Source organism: Muscardinus avellanarius (genome assembly GCF_963383645.1).
Source record: "Muscardinus avellanarius genome assembly, chromosome: 1".
Classification (NCBI taxonomy): domain Eukaryota; kingdom Metazoa; phylum Chordata; class Mammalia; order Rodentia; family Gliridae; genus Muscardinus; species Muscardinus avellanarius.
In genome coordinates this window covers 158868104-158892261 of record NC_137786.1, presented here as the reverse complement: position 1 = coordinate 158892261, position 24158 = coordinate 158868104, and the positions used below count along the sequence as shown (strand labels likewise).

General features: G+C 41.2%; 1 protein-coding gene across 2 annotated transcripts in view; it reads left to right on the top strand.

Moving 5' to 3' along the window:
• Positions 1–19544, top strand: part of MED17 (mediator complex subunit 17) — a gene marked incomplete at both ends in the record, with an annotated part of 28517 nt that extends 8973 nt beyond the window's left edge. Inside the window, 8 exons of one of the 2 annotated variants that reach the window (XM_080712294.1) lie at positions 164–248; positions 591–743; positions 2887–3017; positions 3949–4133; positions 8692–8829; positions 14471–14588; positions 16328–16487; positions 19333–19544. In XM_080712294.1, the coding sequence (XP_080568420.1) occupies positions 164–248; positions 591–743; positions 2887–3017; positions 3949–4133; positions 8692–8829; positions 14471–14588; positions 16328–16487; positions 19333–19544 (1182 nt within the window). The remainder of the gene's footprint in view (positions 1–163; positions 249–590; positions 744–2886; positions 3018–3948; positions 4134–8691; positions 8830–14470; positions 14589–16327; positions 16488–19332) is intronic. The other variant, XM_080712295.1, reaches the window with a different exon arrangement.
• Between the last annotated feature and the right edge of the window lie 4614 nt (positions 19545–24158).

Below are 24158 nucleotides of genomic sequence, written 5' to 3'. Positions count from 1 at the left end.
AATAAATAAAAATAAAGGTATAGCTCAGAGATAGAATGCCCCTGGGTTCCATCTCTAGTACCATAAAAAGAAAAAAAAAAGCATTTTTTAAGTAAGAGCTTATTAATTACTCTGATTAATCTGCTAACCTTTTTTTTTTCCCCATATTTTTGTTGTCATACAGGTTTCCATTCAAAAACAAGCTCCAGACATAGGGGATCTTGGTACAGTTAACCTCTTCAAACGGCCCTTGCCCAAATCCAAACCAGGTGTAGTTAAGTTCTGTTCTCTAAATTCTGCCTTAACTTTTATTTGCACATAAACCAAATACAGATATAAATAGGAAAAATAGGTACTATGAAATAAGAGCAATTGGAAATATACTTTTTATAACTTGTAAATAAATCATTAGTGAATAGCTATGCAGTTTGTTTTTTAGATTGAACTTATTTACTCTCTGTCCGTGTAAAAGAAGTGAGATTTTTATATTTTGGAAAGAATTTGCTGTAATACAGTGTTTTCCAAACTTATGTATTCAGGTCATCATTTAAGCTAGGTAATGCATAACATGGCAAGGTAATTAACATGTACATATACCTTTTTTCTTTCAGGCTCACCACATTGGCAGACCAAATTAGAAGCAGCACAAAACGTTCTCTTATGTAAAGAAATTTTTGCACAGCTCTCTCGGGAAGCTGTTCAAATTAAGTCACAGATCCCTCACATTGTGGTGAAAAACCAGATTATCTCTCAGCCCTTTCCAAGTAAGAGCAGCTAATACTTTTGAGACTAAGCAGAGAGCTATTTGGGTGTGTTGAAAGAAGATCAAAGAAACAGTGTGCTATTCATAATGGCAGCCAGTAAGGCATGGAATACAAGCTGTGAGGCACTTCTATTCTGTGTACTAAATAGTGTAACTTAGATTTTAAAACTGTATATATTTAAAAGATTTGTATCAGCATGGTAACAGTTGCTTTGAACTGAGATTTTTCTACTGGTCCTGCCTTATCTAAATGATATGTCAATTGAAAAATGTTTACTCATAATATTCCTAAATTTGTAGACATGTAAAATCGAGTAAGCCAGGCGTGGTGGTGCATGCTTATAATCCCAACATTTGGGAAATTGAGACAGGAGAGTCATGGTTCATGGCCAACCTGAGGCCCTTTGCAACTCAGTGAGACCCTGTTTCAAAATAACAAATAGGCTGGGTGGTGTTGCATGCTTATAATCCCAGTGCTTGGGAGGTTAAGACAAGAGGATCACACAGGTTCGAAGCCAGCCTCCGCTACTGAGGCTCTCAGCAACTTAGTGAGACCCTGTTTCCAAATAAACTATAAAATAGGTCTGGGAGTATAGCCCAGAGGTAGAAAAGCCCCTGGGTTCAACCAAGAAAGAAAAAAGAAAACAACAAATAAAAAATAGAGCTGGAAGCTGGGAGTGGTGGCGCACACTTGTAATCCCAGCATTTAGGAGGCTGAGACCAGAGGATTGCGGTTCGTGGACAGCCTCAGCTACTTAGTGAGGCCCTTTGCAACTCAGTGAGACCAGGTTTCAAAATAAAGAATAAAAAATAGGGCACAGGGTGTAGCTCGGAGGTCGAATGCCCCTGGCTTCCATTCCCAGGCGCGCAAAAAAAAAAAAAAAAAAAAGAGCTGGGAGTGTAGCTTGAAATAGAATGCCCCTGGATTCCATTCCTAGTACTGTAAACAAATAAATAAATAAAATCAAGAAGATATACTCTATAAATCAGTTTATAGTTAGTTGTGCACTTGATTTTTTACATAAATTCTTAGGAATGTTTGCCTAGGTCTTATCATGGTAATAGGTTTTAGAAATGAAAAATTCCATCCTTGTTCTCAAGAGAGCAGGAAAGAATATCTGCCTTCTACTTATAAGAACAGATACTAACTCTGTATTAAAAAGTATAGCACACACACAAAAAAGCAATAGCACAGCCGGTGTGGTGGCGCACACTTGTAATCCCAGCATTTAGGAGGCTGAGACAGGAGGATCACAGTTTGTGGACAATCTCAGCTACTTAGCGAGGCTCTTTGCAACTCAGTGAGACCCTGTTTCAAAATAAAGATTAAAAAATAACGCTGGGTGTGTAGCTTGGAGGTAGAATGCCCCTGGGTTCCATCCCTAGTACCGAAAAAAAAAAAAAAAAAAAAAAAAAAAAGCAATAGCAAGCCAGGCATGGTGGTGCACTCTTGTAATCCCAGAATTTGGGAGGCTGAGACAGGAGGATCACAGTTTGCAGAGAGCCTCAGCTACTTAGTGAGGCCCTTTGCAACTCAGTGAGACCCTGTTTAAAAATAAAGAATAATAAAAAAAAAAAATAGGGCTGGGCTATAACTCAGAGATAGAATGCTCTTGGGTTCCACCTACGTACTGGGGATGGAACCCTTCTACCTCCGGGCTATACTCCCAGACCTTTTTTAAATTTGGAAACAGGGTCTCTTAAGCCAACAAGGCTGGCTTTGAAACTGTGCGATCCTCCTGTCTCAGCCTCCCAAGCGTGGGGATTACAAGCGTGCGCCACCACGCCCAGCCCCAGCCCTATTTTTTAGTCTTTATTTTGAAATAGGGTCTCACTGAGTTGCAAAGGGTCTCACTAAGTAGCTGAGGCTGCCTGCAAACTGCGATCTTCCTGTCTCAGCCTACCAAATGCTGGGATTACAAGTGTACACCACCATGCCCGGCTTTTTGTTTTGTATTTAAGGGCAGAAAGAAAAAGTAACATATATTCATGTTTACCAGTCTCTAGTCACAGTGTTAGGTCAGCAGTCATAAGTCAACAGAATTTGAATTGTTTATCTCTCGAATGGCTGTGATTATACTTTATGAAGACAGTTGTACCTATCCATGGCTTATTTTATCTGTTTTGCTTCTTTTTATAAATAGACTTGCAGTTATCTATTTCTTTGTGCCATTCCTCAAATGATAAGAAATCCCAAAAATTTGCTACTGAGAAGCAAAGTCAAGAGGACCACTTGTATGTGCTGGAACATAATTTACATCTGCTGATTAGAGAGGTAATGAAACGCTTTTCTTTGTATTGTGGTGAGCGCGTCCAAAGCAGTGAAGGTTCACAAACCTCCCCTCTGCTGAGTGTCAGTTGTTCACATAGCATCCGCATTCTCTGCTGATGTAAAAGGTCCCTGTGGTGTGCAGGGAGATACCATCACTGTTCCAAAGCACCCCCTCTACCTATATTGGTAGAAATACACAACAGGTCTTATAGTAGAGCCATAAGAAACTTGCTACAGGGTACCAAAGGACAGATGACTCTGTTTGCAGGGGAAGGGGGGATATATATTTATTCATGTCTTGCCATGGACTCTACGTGATAATTTGAGTTCAGGGTACATTCTACTTAATAGGTCATCTATAGCTGTGTTTTCAGAATGCTGGTTCATAGTTTAGGCTAATTTCAGAAGAATGTTAGAAATTTTATGCAATTACATATTCCAGCCTCTCTGCTTCACTTCAAAACCTGCTTATGTTGATTGTGATGGTATAAAAGCCAGTGTTTTTAAAGCTCTTCAGGGGCTGGAAGTGTAGCTCAGTGAGCCCTGACTTTGATCCCCAGTTTTAGGAAAAAATAAAAATAGTGATAAAAAGTTGCTGAGGGAATTCTGACAGGCAGCCAGGTTTGGGAACCTTTATTCTAAGGTATAGTAGAATAAGTCTACTGAATGCATATGTTTGATGAAACACAATGAAAAGTAATTGCTTTATTTTATAAACTTTTAAAATAAAAGTTACAGTTTGAAGGGACTCTTGTGTTTACAAACTTGTATTATATGTGCCCTGGAATACTAACATTTATCTCTTCCAAAACACTTTTATATTTAGTTCAAATCTATTTCAATGTTTCCAAAATATGAGCTATTTTTTATTAAATATTGTGTGGTATTCACTGCATGGAATGTATTGGTCATTTAAAATGGCTGCTTTTGTTAGTTTCATAAACAGACCTTGAGTTCCATCATGACACCTCACCCAGCAAGTGCGCCTTTTGGCCACAAGAGAATGAGACTTTCCGGTCCTCAAGCATTTGATAAAAATGAAATTAACTCATTACAGTCCAGTGAGGGGCTCCTGGAGAAAATAATTAAACAAGCAAAGCATATTTTTCTGAGGAGCAGGTAAGGATGAACAAAGTTATTGTTTTTCTTTGAAGTTTCAGGTGTTTTTCCTAAATTGTTTCATGTATGTTATTTATTTATTTATTTATTTATTTATTTGTGGTACTGAGGATGAAACTCAGGGGTTTTCTACCTCCAGGATATACTCCCAGACCTATTTTATATTTTATTTGGAAACGGGTCTCACTAAGTTGCTGAGAGCCTCACTAAGTAGCTGAGGCTGGCTTCGAACCAGCGCGATCCTCCTGTCTCAGCCTCCCAAACGCGGAGATTACAAGTATGTGCCACGACACTTGGCTTATTTTATTTTATTATTTATTTACTTGTTTGTTTGTTTGTTTATTAGTGGTACTGGGGTTCCTGGAAGCCCTTCTACCTCCAGGCTACACTCCCAGACCTATTTTATATTTTATTTGGAAATAGGGTCTCTTAAGCCAGCGCGGCTGGCTTCGGACCTGTGTGATCCTCCTGTCTCCGCCTCCCAGGTGCAGGGATTACAAGCCTGCACCACCATGTCCGCCCCTTTGTTTTTTTATGCTTTAACCTTTTTGGTTTTTTTCAGGCAGAGGAAGTTGGTTATATAGTGTAATAATTTATGAAGGTAGACAGGGACCTGTCAAGTATGGAGAAGACTTAGATCTCTGGCCAAGCTAAACTATTTTTGTGTGTGTGGTACTGAGGATGGAACCCAGGGGTATTCTACCTACAAGCTACACCACCAACCCTATTATTTATTCTTTTTTTTATTTTTATTTTTTATTTTTTATTTTTTCGGGTCTGGGGATGGAACCCAGGGGCATTCTACCTCTGAGCTATAGCCCCTGCCCTATTTTTTATCCTTTATTTTGAAACAAGTTCTCACTAATTGCAGAGGGTTTCACTAAGTAGCTGATGCTGTCCTCCAACCTGTGATCCTCTTAGCTTCCCAAGTATTGGGATTACAAACATGGGCCACCACGCCTGGCTCTATTTTTTATTCTTTATTTATTTACTTTTTTGTGTGTGTGGTACTGGGGGATGGAACCTAGGGGTTTTTCTGCCTCTGGGCTATACTCCCAGACCTATTTTATACTTTATGTGGAAACAGAGTCTCACTAAGTTGCTGAGAGCCTCACTAAGTAGCTGAGGCTGGCTTTGAACCTGTATGATCCTCCTGTCTCGGCCTCCCAAATACTGGGATTACAAGGGTGAGCCACCACACCTGGCTATTCTTATATTTGAAACAGTGTCTCCCTAAGTTGCAGAGGGCCTCACTAAGTAGCTGAGGCTGGCCACAAACCTGTGATTCTCTTGTTTTAGCCTCCCAAGTACTGGGATTACAAGTATGAATCACCACTCCTGGCTCAAAAGTACTATTTTTTTTTTTTTTTTGGTGGTGGTACTGGGGTTCCTGGAAGCCTTCTATCTTTGGGCTACACTCCCAGACCTATTTTATTTTTTGGAAATAGGGTCTCCTAAGCCAGCACGGCTGGCTTTGAACCTGCACGATCTTCCTGTCTCCGCCTCCCAAGCGCGGGGATTACAAGCCTGCGCCACCACACCCGGCTCAAAAGTACTATTTTAATAAGTAAAGTATAGACATAGATAAGTAGTAAGGTACATATATATCAATCTAAACTTTTTTTTTTTTGCGATATTAGGGATGGAACCCAGGGGCATTCTACCTCCAAACTATACTCCCAGTCCTATTTTTTAGTCCTTTTATTTTTTGAAACAGGTCTCACTGAGTTTCAAAGGGCCTAGCTAAGTAGCTGAGGCTGTCCGCAAACCCTGATCCTCTGGTCTCTACCTCCCGATTGCTGGGATTACAAGCATAGGCCACCATGCCCAGCTTGATTTAATTTTTAATGTGCATTCTTTTTGTTTGTTTATTTATTTTGCAGTCTTGGGATTGAACACAGGAGTGTTTTACCCCTGAGCTGCATCCCTAGCACTTTTTTGAGATAGGATCTTGTTAAATTGCTCAAGTTGGCCTCTTACCTCAGCCTTCTGACTAGCTAGGATTATAAGCTTGCATACTGTGCCCAGCAGGACTCCTCCCTCACTCCCTCCTTTTCTCCTCTCCCTATCTTTCTTCCTCTCTTCCTTGGATTGAATCTAGAAGTTTTCTACCTCTGAGCTACAACCCCAGCCCTATTTTAACCCCAGCCCTATTTTATTTTTTAGTTTTGAAACAGGATCTTGCTAAATTACTAAAGCTGTTCTTGAACCTGCGATCCTCTGTCTCAGCCTCCCAAATACTAGATTACAGGGATACACTACCATGCTGGGCTCTTAATCCACTCTTTTTAAAATGAAAAAAAAGTAGTAGATAAATATAAGATCAAATATAGGAGATTAGGGGTACACATTCAAAATTTTAAGGGAAAGAAGGTAGAAGCTGGGTGTGGTGCCTCACGCTTGTAATCCCAGTATTTGAGAGGCTGAGATAAGAAGATCATAGGTTCACGGCCAGCCTCAGTGAGACCCTGTCTCAAAATAAAGAATAAAAATAAGGCTGGGGTATAGCTTGGAAGTAGAATGCCACTGGGTTCAATCCTCAGCATCACATGCACAAAATAAATAAGTAATAAATAAATGATTAAAAAATAGGGCTGGGGTGTAGATCAGAGGTAGAAACCCCTGGGTTCAATCTCTAGTTCTGTCAAAAAAAAAAAAAAAAAAAAAGAGAGAGAGGGGGGGGGGGGGAGAAAGAAAGAGAAAGAGAGTGCATGCGCCCCCCGCTTTGGTGACAAATGCTTGTACTCCCAGCATTCAGGAGGCTGAGATCAAAGGATCACGGTTGGCTGACAGCCTTAGCTACTTAGTGAGGCCCTCTGTAACTTAGTGAGACCCTGTTTCAAAATAAAGAATAAAAAGTAGGGCATAGCTCGGAGGTCTAATGCCTCTAGGTTCCATCCCCAGACCTGCAAAAAAAAAAAAAAAAAAAAAGCAGAGTAAAATTAAATCATAGTTTTCTTCATACCTAAAGAAGTAATGAAATATTTGGGGCAATTTGGGGGCAGGGTGGGAAAATGGGTTTGAATATAAATGAATCAAGTTTGGGTGGGTTTTTAAAATCTTATTAGCAAAATTAAATAATATAATTTATGAAAGCACTCATTACAATATTTGGTACAAAAATATTTGAATCTTATTTTCTCACTTGTATTTATCATATTTTCTTTTTTGGTATATAAGGGCTTTTAGTTAGTTAGTTTGTTTTGGGTTTCATTTTTTGTGTGTGTGGTACTAGGGACTAAACCCAGGGGCATTCTATCTCCAAGCTATCCCCCAGCCTGATTTTATTTCTTTGGTTGATGAGAGTCTCACTACTTGCTGAGGCTTTCCTCGAACCTGTGATCTTCCTGTCTCAGCCTCCTAAGTACTGGAATCATAGGCATGCACCCATGCCTGGCTTGAGTATAAGGTTTTGTTTTGTTTTGTTTTTGGTACTGGGGATGGAACCCAGGGTGTCCTAGCGACACCCCCAGCCCTATTTTTTTCTTTATTTTTTTGAAACAGAGTCTCACTGAGTTGCAAAGGGCCTCACTAAGTAGCTGAGGCTGGCTTTGAACCTGCGCAGTCCTCCTGTCTCAGCCTTCCAAATGCTGGGATTACAAGCATGCGCCACCACGCCCAGCTTGAGTATAAGGTTTTTTTTTTTTTTTGCGGGTCTGGGGATGGAACTCATGGGCATTCTACCTCCGAGCTATACCCCCTGCCCTATTTTTTATTGTTTATTTTGAAACCGGGTCTCACTGAGTTGCAGAGGGCCTCACTACGTAGCTGAGGCTGTCTGCGAACCGCGATCCTCCGGTCTCAGCCTCCCGAATGCTGGGATTACAAGCGTGCGCCACCACGCCCGGCTGAGTATAAGGTTTTGAATGTACTTAAAATCTCTGACTTCTCAGCCAGGCGTTTTGGCGCACGCTTGTAATCCCCGCCCTTGGGAGGCTGAGACAGGAGGATCGCACAGGTTCGAAGCCAGCCTCAGCTACTTAGTGAGGCTCTCAGCAACTTAGTGAGACCCTGTTTCCAAATAAAATATAAAAAAGGTCTGGGAGTATAGCCTGGAGGTAGAAAGCCCCTGGATTCCATCACAGTACCACCAAAAAAAAAAAAAAAAAAAAAAAACAACTCTGACTTCTCTTGGATATGGTAATGCTGTTGCAATAATAGGTCTAATTGTGGTAGTGTCCCAAATCCTTTATTATCAAGGACCAAATACTGACATTTACTAATGTTTATATTAGATTAGTACATGAGAAACATCTTTCTCAGCTGTGGTTCAGTATGTTTTTTCCAGTTGACAAAACTAATGGAGTTGAAAGGGAATACGCCCACTGTGAATCGGATCAACAGGAATGTAATGGAACATGAGGCTGACAACCAGCACACCAGTGCAGTGTGCAGGAGGCTTCGGAACTGTCATTCTTTAACATCTTTGCTTTGCACATGGTGACAGTTTTTAAAAAGTACTCATCTGATTTCCAGATTTTCATAAACTTGATAAGTGTGTTAAATCCTTTCATTTATATGATGACTTTAAAAATTTTTATCTTCCTTTCTTTAAAAGAACTGCTGCAACTATTGACAGCTTAGCAAGCCGCATTGAGGATCCTCAGATACAGGCTCATTGGTCAAATATCAATGATGTTTATGAATCCAGTGTGAAAGTTTTAATTACATCACAAGGTTATGAACAAATATGCAAGTAAGTGTCAAAAATGAGTTCAGTATCTAATGTTAAATTGAGTGATTATATTAAGCTTTGGGTTTTTATTTGGTAGGGTGGCATAACATCCCAGTAAATTATGTCAACTATAAAGGGCTTATAAAAATGAGAAGAATGTCTAAAGTTTTCTGTTAGGTGTATGTCACACATTTGAGCTAAAGTAAAAAAAAATGAACCTCAGCATTGAACAGAAAGCTGTCTCATCTCCTTCAATGGCAGATCTGCTTCAGTTGCTTTTCTTCTTTCTCCTTTTCTTTCTTTCATTTATTTTTTAATTTTTTTTAATTTTTGTGGTACTGAGGGTGGGACCCACGGGCTTTTCTACTTCTGGGCTATACTCCCAGACCTATTTTATATTTTATTTGAAAACAGGGTCTCAGTTCCTGAGCACCTCACTAAGTAGCTGAGGCTGGCTTCGAACCCATGTGATCCTCCGGTCTCAGCCTCCCAAGCGCTGGGATTATAAGTGTGCGCCAACACCCCCGGCTATGCTTCAATTTCTTGCTTAGAGGCTATGAGAAGTCCAGCATGTTTGAAGTGATGAGATTTTTTTTTTCAATACTAGTGATGAAATCCAGGGGCATTCTATCTCCGAGCTATACCCCCAGCCCAGCCTTTTTTTTTTTTTTTTTTTTTGTGGGTCTGGGGATGGAACCCAGAAGTATTTGACCTCCGAGCTACACCCCCTGCCCAATTTTTTTTTCTATATTTTGAAGCGGTCTCACTGAGTTGTGGAGCTACTCACCAAGTAGCTGAGGCTGTCCGCGAACCACGATCCTCCAGTCTCAGCCTCCCAAATGCTGGGATTACAAGCATACGCCACCATGCCCAGCTTTTTTTTTTTTTTAATTCTTTATTTTGAAACAGGGTCTCACTGAGTTGCAAAGAGCCTCACTAAGTAGCTGAGGCTGTCCACAAACCCTGATCCTCTTGTCTCAACCGCCCAAATGCTGGGATTACAAGTGTGCACCACTACATCCCGCTATGATGAGATCTTTTATACAGAGCCTATACTCTGTGTAATGCCTAAAACAGTCTTTAAATTTTGCGGCCCTGTCCTGACCTGATGTTGATCGTGGATCTATTCCAGATCATAATTGTTCCCTTAAAACTAGATATCTTACACTAAGTGCTCTTTTTTTTTTTTTTTTTTTTTTGGTACTGGGATGGAACTCAGAGGCTTCCTACCTCCCTATTTTCTATTTTATTTGGTAACAGGGTCTCACTAAGTTGCTGAGAGCCTCACTAAGCAGCTGAGGCTGTTTTCGAACCTGTGCGATCCTCCTGTCTCAGCCTCCCAAGCGTGGGGATTACAAGCGTGCACCACCATGCCCGGCCACTAAGTGCTCTTAAAGCTAGCTGTGCCTTCATGAAAGGGGCAAAAATGACTTTTGTCCCAGCACACAGTGTATTTGATTTACGTTTATACATCATAAGTTAATACAGTTGCCTAGAACCATGAAAAGGTGTTTAGGGCCTTATCTGAACCTCCTCAGAATTTAACAGCTGACAAGATACAGCTGAGTTCCTTTCCTAAACTACTTTGGGAGGACTACCAACAAACATTTGTCAAAGGCTTTCATTACTGTTTTTACTATTATTATTAAAGGGCTAGCTGCTTCATTTCAGATAGACCTAAGTGGCTACAGTGAGCAAAACTCCATAGAACAAAAATCGCTAGCTGGACATGGTGGTACACACTTGTAATCCCAGTACTCGGGAGGCTGAGACAGGAGGATCACAGGTTTTTGCCTAGCCTCAGCTACTTAGTAAAGCTAAGTGAGACCCTCCACAACTTAGACCCTGTTTTAAAATACAGAATAAAAAAGTAGGGCTGAGGTGTGTAGCTCGAAGGTAGAATGCACCTGGGTTCAATAACCAGTACCAAAAAAAAAAAAAAGAAAATTACAGAATAGTAGTAGAAAATACATTGGATTATTATTATTATTTTTTTTTTTTGGTGGTACTGGGGTTCCTGGAAACCCTTCTACCTCCGGGCTAGACTCCCAATCCTATTGCATATTTTATTTGAAAACAGGGTCTCTTAAGCCAGCGCGGCTGGCTTCGAACCTTTGCGATCCTCCTGTCTCCACCTCCCAAGCACGGGGATTACAAGCGTACGCCACCACGCCCGGCTTATAATATTAATTTTTTTTTTTTTTTTTTTTTGGTGGTACTGGGGTTCCTGGAAGCCCTTCTACCTCCGGGCTACACTCCCAGACCTACTTTTGCATTTTTATTTGGAAACAGGGTCTCCTAAGCCAGCGCGCGGGGCTGGCTTCGAACCTGCGCGATCCTCCTGTCTCTGCCTCCCAAGCGCGGGGATTACAAGCGTGCGCCACCACGCCCGGCTATAATATTAATTTTTACTGTGATGGTTTTAATTAACTTTTTTGTTTTGTGCTGCTAAGGATGGAACCCAGGAACATTCAACCTCTGAGCTATATCCCGTCCCTATTTTATTCTTTTATTTTGAAACAGGGTCTCACTACGTTTCTGAGGCTGTCCGCAAACTGCATTCCTTCTCTCTCAGCCTCCCATGTCCTGGGATTATAGGCATGCACCACCACACCCAGTTTAATTTACTATTTTTAAAATGCAAAATAGTAGACAAACAAGCTCAACTAGAGGAGAGTAAGAATATACAATGAAAAGGAAATTAGTTTTGAAACTTTCAAGGAAAGAAGGTGGATGAAATTTGATCATAGTTTTCTTCTCCTATACCTAAAGAAATAGTAAGGTGATTGGGCCAGGCATGGTGGCGTATGCTTGTAATCCCAGGCATTTGGGAGGCGGAGACAGGAGGATCCAGGTTCGTGGACAGCCTCAGCTACTTAGTGAGGCTCTTTGCAACTCATTTCTAAGCTTTTTATTTTACTCCACTAATTTATATATCTGCCTTTATAGCAGTACTATGCTGTTTCAATTATTGTAGCTTTATATGGTTTGAAATCAGAAAATATACATCTTCTAGCTTTGTTCTTTTTCGAGATCGTTTTGGGTATCTAGAGTCCATATTCCATATTAGGATAGATTTTTTGTGAAAAATAAATAAATATATATATGATAGTTTCACCTTAAAAAAGAAAAAGAAAGAAATATTCTCTGGTAAGAAGGAAAGCTAAAAGAAATATTGAAATGTTATCTTTTAAGTCATCAAAAGCTTGGTATCAGACAAATGAAACTGTTATATGAGATTATCAACGTTAATATTGGATAAATTGCTATAATACTAGATGTCAACCACTAAGCCAAGCATGGGAAGGAGGGATGGGGAGGGAACGGGGTGGGGATCGGGTAGGGGCTAACTGGGCGATGTGTGCATGTATGTCTACAAAAGTATTTTCTTTATACCATTATGATGTATGAATACAGTGCACCAATAAAAAACTTAAAAAAAAAAAAGCCTGGTGTGTAGGCCAGGCGCAGTGGCGCACGCTTGTAATTCCCGCGCTTGGGAGGTGGAGACAGGAGGATCGCGCAGGTTCAAAGCCAGCCTCAGCTACTTAGTGAGGCTCTCAGCAACTTAGTGAGACCCTGTTTCCAAATAAAGTATAAAAAATATAAAAAATAGATCTGGGAGTATAGCATGGAGGTAGAAAAGCCTTGGGTTCCACCCCCAGTATTACAAAAAAAAAAAAAAAAAAAAGAAGAAGAAGAATAAAAAATAGGCCTGGGGGTGTAGTTTGGAGGTAGAATGTCTCTGGGCTCCATCCCCAGTATTACAAAAAATAAAATAAAAAATAGGCTTGGGGGTGTAGCTTGGAGGTAGAATGTCTCTGGGTTCCATCTCCAGTACCACACACACACACACACACACACACACATACAATAATAATAATGAAGTGATTAGTGCAATTTGGGGAGTGGGGTGGGGAAATGGGTGTTCATATAGATGAAACAAGTTTGGAATGTGTTTTTAATTGTTAAGACTGGGCAATAACCTCAAGGCCTTCATTATATTGTAATCTTTTTTTGTGTGTGTGTGGTACTGGGGATAGAACCCCAGGGGTTCTATCTACCTCTGAGCTACATGCCCAATTTTTTTTTTTTTTTTTGGTACTGGGGTTCCTGGAAGCCCTCTACCTCCGGGCTACACTCCCAGACCTATTTTTACATTTTTATTTGGAAATGGTCTCCTAAGCCAGCGCGCGCGGCTGGCTTCGAACCTGTGCGATCCTCCTGTCTCTGCCTCCCAAGCGCGGGGATTACAAACGTGCGCCACCACGCCCGGCAACATGCCCAGCCCTATTTTTTATTCGTTATTTTGAAACAGGGTCTCACTGAGTTGCAAAGGGCCTCACTAAGTAGCCGAGGCTGTTTGTGAACCATAATCCTTCTGTCTTAACCTCCTAAACGCTGGGATTACAAGCGTGCGCTACCACACCTGGTTTATTATAATCTACTTCTGTGTTTAGAATTTTCCAAAATAAAAATGTTGAGAGTAGGTGAAAGAAAAGAAAAAATGATCAGTTTGTGTCTAGACCCAAGACCAAAAGATCTATAGTATTCTGGTTACAGGACTCAGGGTAAATTTGTTTTGTTCATATGTTTTTGTTTCCTTTTGTGGATTGATCCCAGGAATGCCTCACCTATCTCTAAGCTACATTTTCAACTCTTTTCTTTCTTTCTTTCTTTTTTTTTATTTTTGCAGGTCTGGGGATGGAACTCCAAGGCATTTGACCTCTGAGCTACACCCCCTGCCCTATTTTTTATTCTTTATTTTTAAACAGGGTCTCACTGAGTTGCAGAGGGCCTCACTTAGTAGCTGAGGCTGTCCGCAAACTGCGATACTCCACTCTCAGCCTCCCAAATGCTGGGATTACTAGCGTGTGCCACCACGCCTGGCTTCCAGCTCTTTTCATTTTTTATTTTGAAACAGTCTCACTAAGTTACTGCACACTAGCCTTTATCCTGTGATCCTCCTGTCTCAGCCTCCCAGGTAGTGGGATTGCAGACATGTGCCACCACCCCTGGCTGGAGTGACTTGAAACTGAGCATGTCTATGTGGGATCATAGAAATTGTGTCTGTAGAGTTGTTACACCTGTTCATGGCTCTCGTGGAGAATGAGGTTTTTGGTTTGTTTGTTTGTTTTCTTTTTCCTGTGGTATTAGGGATTGAACCCAGAGGTATTTTGCTGCCAACCTACACCCCAGCCCTATTTTATTTATATTTGGAAACAAGGTCTCCCTAGGTTCTCACTACTTGCTGAGGCTGTCTTTGAACCTGCCAGCTCCTCTCTCAGCCTCCCAAGTACTTGGGATTACAGGTGTTTGCCACCACCAAGCCTGGCTGAGAATAAGGTTCCTAAGTCATGGAAAGTCCCACTTGTATTCTGTATAGGTCTTATCACAAGAAAGGAGTATTTGCTGCTGTGTAGACAGCTGCATGTCCTGCTCTGAGGGCTGCCATAGAAAAAGAGCATCTGGTGTTGGCTTGCTGAGTAGGCTGGTGTTCATTGTGATCTGGGGTGAGAAACTAAGAAGACCTCCTCTCTCCCCTGTAAATGTTGGTACAGGCTATTAAAAGTGTTAGCTTTTTCCATGCTGTTAGGATTGTTTATGACATTATATAAGATATGTTTGAACATTCTGATTTTTAGTGTATTTGTCTATAAAGGTCCATTCAGTTGCAGTTGAATATTGGAGTTGAGCAGATCCGAGTTGTGCACAGAGATGGAAGGGTTATCACACTGTCTCATCAGGAACAGGAGCTACAAGATTTTCTTCTGTCTCAGGTAATTGTTGCAGACTGAGTCTGAAGCCCGTTTCTCTCGCAACTGCTTATAGAACAAATTGAATAAGAAGTAGTTAAAACGTAGGAAATTTTATGAGGAGAGACCAGTTTTTCCTACCATTTCACTAATTTCTAATGTACATTTTGCCACCCACTGGTTAGTTGAAAGTGTTGGTAAACTAGCCTAGATATTTCTATTTACTTTGTGTTTTAGATGAAGGACCAGTTGTGCATCTAGCAAGTTTTTTTTTTTATGCTTGCAAGGCTTACCTCTCCAGAACTAGGTACAGGGAAGTATTAACTCAAGAAAACTAGAAAAAGGGAGATCATATACAACAATATAATTATCATTATCAATAATAGTGGAATATTTTAATCTTCAACCCTAAGAAAGAGTTCCTCATATTAAGAGCAGTATAGACTCCACTATACCACAAAGTAACTTTATGACACAAGAAAGATTTCTGCTTGTTTTCCCAATCTGTAAAATAAAAACAGTCGATTTCCTATCTGATAATCTAGTGAAATGCTGAATTATGAAAGGGTAGGTTTTTAAAATATTAATATATAATCCTGTCCTTCACATAAAATTAAAGAAAAAAATACTGCTACTCTTCATCACAGAAGCAATAATTTCACATACTGATTTGCATCTTTGGTGCCAAGAAAATAAAATGCATTTATGAGGGATGGCAGTGCTTAGCTGAATACATTCAGAATGACGTTGATCAGCGCGCACACACACACACACACACACACACACACACACACACAAACACACACACACACACACACACACACACACACACACACACACACTGGAATGTTTCTAGGTGGCTCCCAGAATCGATGGGAAATCTGGAGGTCACAGTTTGCAAATGGATGGGGAGGGGAGCAAAGGAAGCTAGGTGAATAGCAGCAGTATTACCAGCCTGCACTACAACCTTCACCCCTGGTGGCAGAATGCATGTCAGGGTCTGAACGAGAAACAGGTGGCATATTCAGGAGGTCTATTTATTAAGAATCTATTTACAAAGTTGTGGGATGTAGGAGAGCCAACAGGGATGGTTATTTGCTATTAATAGTAACCAGGTCCAAGGTCCTTAGCACTCACCACTCTTAAGCCAGTGTTGAAGGGAGAAGCAAGTTATAGAAACCCTAAAAGGAAGAGTCATGAAGAACAAGCCATCTGAGAAGACCAGCATTCGTTTGTCACGAAGCGTCACGGGAAGTGAGGGGAATAAGTAACCTGTCCTCGCTCTTCCTTGCCAGCTTGCTGGCTCACCTTAGATAACCCCCATTACTTGGGTGACTGCCATTACCTGAACCCAACCTGAAGCCAGAGGACATAGAAGCTAGTATGTAGCCATCAGTTCAGTCTCCCAGAGGAGAGAGTACAGAGGACACTAGATTTGATTGAGGGAATGGGAGATACTCAGCACACCTGCTACTTCAGTGTTGCTTCCCATTCAAGAATTCAGGTGGGGGGACTCCATTGACCAAGTTCAAGTCATGTGCTTCTGCTCAAGCTCCTGGGGAACGGGACAATTTTAGCTTCTTCAGTGGGAGATGCGGTCCTGCTCTCTCTCCCTGCTAGTCATAAAGGAGGATTCCTCAAACAAGACAGGGTTGCCATGCTAGACATTGAAAACCCAATAAAAGTTTGAGATCATGATGTCAAATCACTGCAAAGTAAATATGTGTGCTGATTGTCAATGAAATGCCCTTTTTCATTTTCAGATGTCTCAGCATCAGGTGCATGCAGTCCAGCAGCTAGCCAAGGTTATGGGCTGGCAGGTGCTGAGCTTCAGCAATCATATGGGACTTGGGCCCATCGAGAGCATTGGCAATGCCTCCGCCATTACAGTGGCCTCCCCAAGTGGTGACTATGCTATTTCAGGTACTTTTTCCTGCTTTGATGAGAAGGGACCAGTGGGAGTTTGACTTTTAACGTTTAGCTTTCATAATTTAATAAATGTAAAATAGCAATAGTGAGCTACCATTATATTTATACTGATATTTAGCTGTGCATACCAGTTATTCAGAACAAGAGTATTTTCTTTCTAATGGTTTTAAAAATGTTTATCCTAGCAGCACAAATATAGCTGTATATATGGAAAAAATATCTGATCATAAAAACTAAAAAGATGGAACAGAGGAGAGGTATTTTATTAAGTGCTTACTATGAATGGGAACTTTAATAGGCATTCCCATATCTATTACCTAGCTTAAATTTACATTTAGAATACTTACATTATTAGGCTGGGCATGGTGGTGCATGCTTGTAATCCCAGTACTTGGGAGGCTGAGGCAGGAGGATCCAGGTTCGCAGCCAGCCTCAGCTACTTAGTGAGGCCCTCCACAACTTAGTGAGACTCTGTTTCAAAATAAAGAATAAAAAATTGGGCTGGGGGTGTAACTCAGAGGTGGAATGCCCCTGGGTTCAATCTCCACCAACACAAAGTGATAATGATGATAATAATAATAATAATAATAATAATAATACTTAAAAGTTTAGTGTTAATAATACTTTACAAGTTTTCTATCTGCTCTAAATACTTTAAAATTGAAAGATTGGAGCCTAGCATGCGTGTAATCCTAGTATTTGGGAGACTGAGACAGGAGGATTGCAGGTTCAAGGACAGCCTGAGCAAGTAGTGAGACTCATTAACTTAGTGAGATCTGTTTAAAAATAAAATAGGAGCAGGGCATGGTGGTGCACACTTGTAATCCCAGCATTTGGGAAGCTGAGACATGAGGATCCAGGTTCATGGACAGCCTCAACTACTTACTTGAGGCTCTTTGCAACTCAGTGAGACCCTGTTTCAAAAAAAAAGAGTAAAAGCCAGGTGTGGTGGTACACACTTGTAATCCCAGTGCTTGGGAGGCTGAGACAGGAGGATCGCACAGGTTTGAAGCCAACATCAGCTACTTAGTGAGGCTCTCAGTAACTTAGTGAGACCCTGTTACCAAATAGAGTATAAATTAGGTCTGGGAATATAGCTTGGAGGTAGAAAAGCCCCCGAGTTTCCTCCCAGTACCACACAAAAAAATAAAAATAAAAATAAATGAATGAATGAATAAATAAATAAATAAATAAATAGGACTGGAGGAGGTATGATTCAGAGGTAGAATGCTCTTGGGTTTAATCATAAGTACCACAAAAAATAAAAATAAAATCAAAAGATTGAGTATTTAGAAATATTTCTCCACAAGATCCCAGCTTGTGACTCAAAGATTGGTTAAAAAATCTCATTAAGGCTGGGCGTGGTGGCGCATGCTTGTAATCCCCGGGCTTGGGAGGTGGAGACAGGAGGATCACGCAGGTTCGAAGCCAGCCACGCTGGCTTAAGAGACCCTGTTTCCAAAAATAAAAATAGGTCTGGGAGTGTAGCCCGGACATAGAAGGGCTTCCAGGAACCACAGTACCACACACACACACACACACACACACACAAATCATTAAAACCATGACTCTTTTTATTTTTTATTTTTTTATTTTTTATTTTTTTATTTTTTATGTGGTACTGGGGATGGAACCCAGGGGCATTCTATATCCATTCTACACCCCCAGGCCTATTTTTAATTTTTATTTATTTATTTATTCATTTATTCATTCCTACCTTTATTTTTGTGTTACTGGGGGTGGAACCCAGGGACTTTCTGCCTCTGGGCTATACACCCAGGACTATTTTTTTTTGTAATATTTTATTGGGAAACAGGATCTCACTAAGTAGCTGAGATCCTCACTAAATAGCTGAGGCTAGCTTCGAGCCTTCGCGGTCCTCCTGTTTCAGCCTCCCAAGTACTGGGATTACAAGTGTGTGCCAGCACACCTAGCCTTATTCTTTATTTTAAAACAGGGTCCCACTGAGTTGCACGGGGCCTCACTAAGTAGCTGAGGCTGTCTGTGAACTGCCATCTTACTGTCTCAGCCTCCCAAATGCTGGGACTACAAAAAACCATTACTTTTAACTAAGAATAAACTCTCCTTTATCCCCTCCAGTCCTGATTTTATAGGCTTATTTTTATTACATGTTAATCTCCTCTTTAAACAACTGAATTAAAAGGATTTTTTTCTTTTGGTACTGGGGATGGAACCCCAGGGGCATTCTACCTTTGAGCTACACCCCCAGCCCTATTTTTTATTTTTTATTTTGAAACAGATTCACTGAGTTGCACAGGGCCTCACTAAGTAGCTGAGGCTGGCTTTGAACCTGTGCGATCCTTCTGTCTCATCCTCCCAAATGCTGGCATTACAAGTGTGTGCCACCACACCCGATTTTGAAAGCACTTTGTTTGTTTGTTTGTTTGTTGGTTGGTTGGTTGGTTGGTACTGGGGATGGAACCCAAGGGCTTTCTACCTCTGGGCCATACTCCCAGACCTATTTTATATTTTAAGTTGGTAAACAGATGAGGGTATTTTGTTTTTGTTTTTTGTGGCATTTGGGATGGAACCCAGGGGACATCCTACCTCTGGTCTACACTCTCAGACCTATTTTATATTTTTTTTGGAAACAGAGTCTCACTAAGCAGTTGAAAGCCTCACTAAGTAGCTGAGGCTGGCTTCGAGCCTGCATGATCCTCCTGTCTCAGCCTCCCAAGTACTAGGAATACAAGTTATGCGCCACCACTCCTGGCCAACAAATGAGGCTTTTTATATCCACAGTGGAATAAAGTGGGATTTATCCTTGTTATTTTCTAGTTTGCAAAATGAGTGTGCTATTACTTTTTTTTCTCCATAGTTCGCAATGGACCTGAAAGTGGCAGCAAGATTATGGTTCAGTTTCCCCGTAACCAGTGTAAGGACCTTCCAAAAAGTGATGTACTACAAGATGGCAAATGGAGTCATCTTCGTGGACCATTCAAAGAAGTTCAGTGGAATAAAATGGAAGGCCGAAACTTTGTTTATAAAATGGAGCTGCTTATGTCTGCACTTAGCCCTTGTCTACTATGATTCTTTTCCAGAATAGTTTCCAGAGAAGTTTGCAGGAACTTTGACTTGAGTTGTTTGCAGATCAACTGTAAGCACAAGGAAGAGAAATCTTCCAAAGGATTATGTTTAAGAAAAAGAAAATCAGCAAGTGGCTTTGCTAGCATTTTGAAATCTTTCACTTTATAAGTGACAAGGACTTTGAAATACAGAAGCTTATGTACAGTTGTAGGTTTACAGTATGAGGAAATATATAATAATACACTTTTTTAACGCAGTTAACCTGAAAATGTTACTAACCTAATGGTTTGAATTTGCTTTTTAAAATATCCCTTCTTTGATTTAAACATCAAATAAAGGTATAGTTAAAAATTTTTAAGGACTTTTTAAACTGTGTGTGTGTGTGTGTGTGTGTGTGTGTGTGTGTGTGTGTGTGCGCGCGCGCACACGCACGCGCATGTGGTATTGGGGATGGAACCCAAGGGCGTTCTACCTCCGAGCTATACCCTCTGCCCTATTTTTTTTTTTTTTTTTAACAAGGTCTCACTGAGTTGCAAAGGGCCTAAGTAGTTGAGGCTGTCCACAAACCGCAATCTTCTTGTCTCAGTCTCCTGAATGCTGGGATTACAAGCGTGTGCCACCATGCCTGGCTCTTTTTGATAACAACCCAAATGAACTATGACTTTAATCAACTATTTGTTTCATTATTTCTTTAAACAATCACATAAGAACATCGACACATCTTTAAGACCCAGTGTTCATTACAGAAATCCATTTATAGTGAACAGGTCAGGCCCCTTCCCTGAAGTAGTAAGAATGTGTCAGCAAGCCAGGCATGGTGGTACACTTGTAATCTCAGTACTTGGGAGGCTGAGACAAGAGGATCACAGGTTCACAGCCAGCTTCTGCTACTTAGTGAGGCCCTTTGTAACTTAGTGAGCCCTGTTTCAAAATAAAGAGTAAAAAAATAGGGCTGGGTGTATAGCTTGGAGGTAGACTGCCCCTGTGATCCATCTCCAGCCAGGGGAAAAAATAATAATAATAACCACATGGATTTGATTTGCTTGCTTTTTTTTTTTTTTTTTTTTTTTGGTGTGGTACTAGGTTACAGGAGCATTCTACCTCTCAGCTATACCCCCAGCCCTATTTTTTTGCTCTTTATTTTGAAACAGGGTCTCACTAAGTTGCAGAGGGCCTCACTAAGTACTCCAGCACTTCCAACCCTTATAAGGAGGACATTCTTGCCAAGGTAACAACTTCCATTGCCTTTTAAAAATTGCGTGGGTGAGCCGGGCATGGTAGGGCACCCTTGTAATCCCAGTACTTGGGAGGCTGAGATGGGAAGATCACAGGTTCTTGGCCAGCCTCAGCTACTTAGTGAAGCCCTCTGCAATTTAGTGAGATCCTCTTTCAAAAATAAAGAATAAAAAATAGGGCTGGAAACCGGTCGTGGTGGTTATCCATGTGGTCTTTTTTTTTTTTTTTTCTTTGCGGTACTGGGGATGGAAACTAGAGGCATCCTACCCCTGAGCGACACCCCCAGCCCTATTTTTATGTTCTGCCTACCACAGGCACTGTGTTCTGCCGCCTCTCCTTACCCATTGTTACACTATCCAGCCCTTCTGAGTGTTATCCTTCGGGCATGGGTAAGATGTCCTGGGCATCGTTCTTACCTCTCACTGCCTTTGCGCCTCACCTTTGTGTGGTATTACTCCAAATCAGAGTAAACCTGACCTGCTCTCAGGTATTTACCTTCCATGGGCTTCAGAGGACACAGGATGTTTCAGCATACCCAGAGCAGCATGAGGTGAGAAAGCACAATATAGACACTTTGGGGTATAGAGTGAATATAATATCTGTGTATATACTGAGAGGACAGTGTTGACAAAGCATGAATGCCCTGTAAGGTAAATTATGCACCATTGAACTAGGTGGTATAATGATTACAGCCTGGATTCAGCTCTTCAGAAATAGAAAGGACTATAGAATTTCAATTAACATTTTTTTTTTTTTTTTTTTTTTGGTACTGGGGTTCCTGGAAACCCTTCTATCTCTGGGCTACACTCCCAGACCTGTTTTTTTATACTTTTTTTTTTTGGAAACAGGGTCTCTTAAGCCAGCGTAGCTGGTTTTAAACCTGCGCGATCCTCCTGTCTCCGCCTCCCAAGCGCGGGGATTACAAGCATGCGCCACCACACCCGGCTAGAATTTCAATTAATATTCTTGAAGCACAACTTTCAAGTTGATCTCTTGCCTACAACATAGGAAGAACAGTGGTGCTAATAAAATAGTGTTTGTCTGAATTGCTAAAATATTGTTTATAGTTTGAAGCAATGTCATTAGTTTCATTGTTTTATTTATTTATTTTTGTGGAACTGGGGGTTGAACCCAGAGGCATTCTACCTCTGAGCTACACTACACCTCCAGCCCTATATTTTATTCTTTATTTATTTTGTGGTACTGGGAGTGGAAAACAGGGGCTTTCTAACTCTGAGCTATTCTCCCAGACCTAATTATTTTTAAAATATATACTTTATTTGGAAACAGGGTCTCCCTAAGTTGCGGAGAGCCTCACTCAGTAGCTGAAGCTGGCTTCAAACCTATGCAATTCTCTTGTCTCAGTCTTCCAAGTGCTGGGATTACAAGCGTGCACCACCACACCTGGCTCTTATTCTTTATTTTGAAACAGGGTCTTACTAAGTTCTGGAGGGCTCCACTAAGTAGCTGAGGCTGGCTGCAAACCTGCGATCCTTTGTCTCGGCCTCACAAGTACTAGATTACAAGCATGTGCCACCATGTCCATCTCATTGTTATTTATTGTGTGTGTGCACGCACGTACGCTCATGTGCTACTGAGTGAGGACTGAACCCAGGGACATTATGCCTCTGAGCTACAACTCCAGCCCTATTTTATTTTTTATTTTGAAACAGTGTCTCATTATGTTGATTAGAGTCTCAGTACTTTCTGAGGCTAACCTCGAACCTGTGATCCTCCTGTCTCAGGATTATAGGTGTATGCCATCAGCCCCAGCCCATTGTTATTTTAAATATGTGCAGGACCCATGGCTATGGTTGAAGGTTTTATGTACGCTGGACTCTGGCTGGAAACATCACCCACAGCCTTTGAGTTCTTGGCAGGAATCGGCTCACACAAAGGACCAAGGCTTTATTTCAGATTTTATTTAAATTTTTTAACAAATTTCTCGGTTTGAAATAAAATTTATACTGGACAATGCCTATGATTTAATGTTTTCTTTTTTAAATAACAGACAAAAATCTCAGGCTTTGGAATTTAAAAACCAGGGAGCAGCTGGGCATGGTAGTGCAGGTCTGTAATCCCAGTACTTGGGAGGCTGAAATAGGAGAATTGCACTTTTGAGGCCAGCCTCAGCAACTTAGCAAGGCTCTGTTAGCAAGTTTCAGCCTCAGCAACTTAGCAAGACCTTGTTTCTAAATAAAAAATAAAATAGGGTTGGAACATAGCTTGGAGGTAGAATGCTGTTAGGTTCAATCCCCAGTGCCAAAAAAATAAAAATAAAAATAATAAAAAAAATAAACAGGAGAGCTTTAAAAGTGCACAAATAAATAAATCTCCTTTCAAAGAAATGGAAAGCTGAGGAAACCTTTTATGAGATTCTTTGGAGGCGATTTAATTGACATCTACGTTTGCCCATGGAGACCTCTACCGGGTATTCTTTTGCATTTCTCTTCCCACTAGACATTTTCCACCCCTGCCTCTTGACCAGCATGGAGTTCTGATGAGCAGGTATAAGAAGGAGGCACAGGCGCCAGCAGCCATCCAGCTCCAAACCCATTTCCTGCTGCCGTGAGAAAAAGGAGAAAGACATAGTTGAGTTATACTTGATTCTTTTTTTTCTCCAGTACTTCTTGCCCTGTTGTTCATGGCACATGTAAACCTGTCCTGGCACAGGCCTGGTTCCTGACTGCTGTTTGGGAAGGACACAGGTATCATGTTAGTCTCTGCATGTACAGAAAGTGGTCCAAGGGTGAGTATCTTCTCTGTCCTGGGTGTGAGAGCTGCGTGTCTGCCAGTAGTGTGGACCAACTGCTCTCTTGTCCTTTGAATCAGGTAAGGTAGTGGCTTCAGAGCCCTTCACTAGAACCCTACCAGTTTTGGTCAAAATGCTCCAAAAGGTCTCTTCCTGTATCTCTGTGTTTATTATAATAATTATGATGATGATGATGATGATGATAGTAATAATCATTATTATTTTGTAGTACTGGGGCTGGAACCCAGAGGCTTTCTACCTCCAGGCTACACTCCCAGACCTATTTATATTTTATTTGGAAACAGGGTCTCACTAAGTTGCCGAGAGCCTCACTCTGTAGCTGAGGCTGGCTTCGAACCTGCACGAGCCTCCTGCCTCAGCCTCCCAAGCGCTGGGATTACAAGTGTGCGCCACCACGCCCGGTTCTGTGTTCATTATATAAGGAAAGGCCTCTGATGGACTTCTTCAGGCAACTCTTTACCCATTGCACGGGAAGCAGAAAAGACGTGGACAATGGGAATCTAAAAGGAAGGAGAAAAGGAATGTTCTAGCATTTGAGTACCTCTGCATGCGTGAATTTGCAGCTGAGGCCTGGGAACGCAGCTGATGACCTCGGCCTCCATCATAAC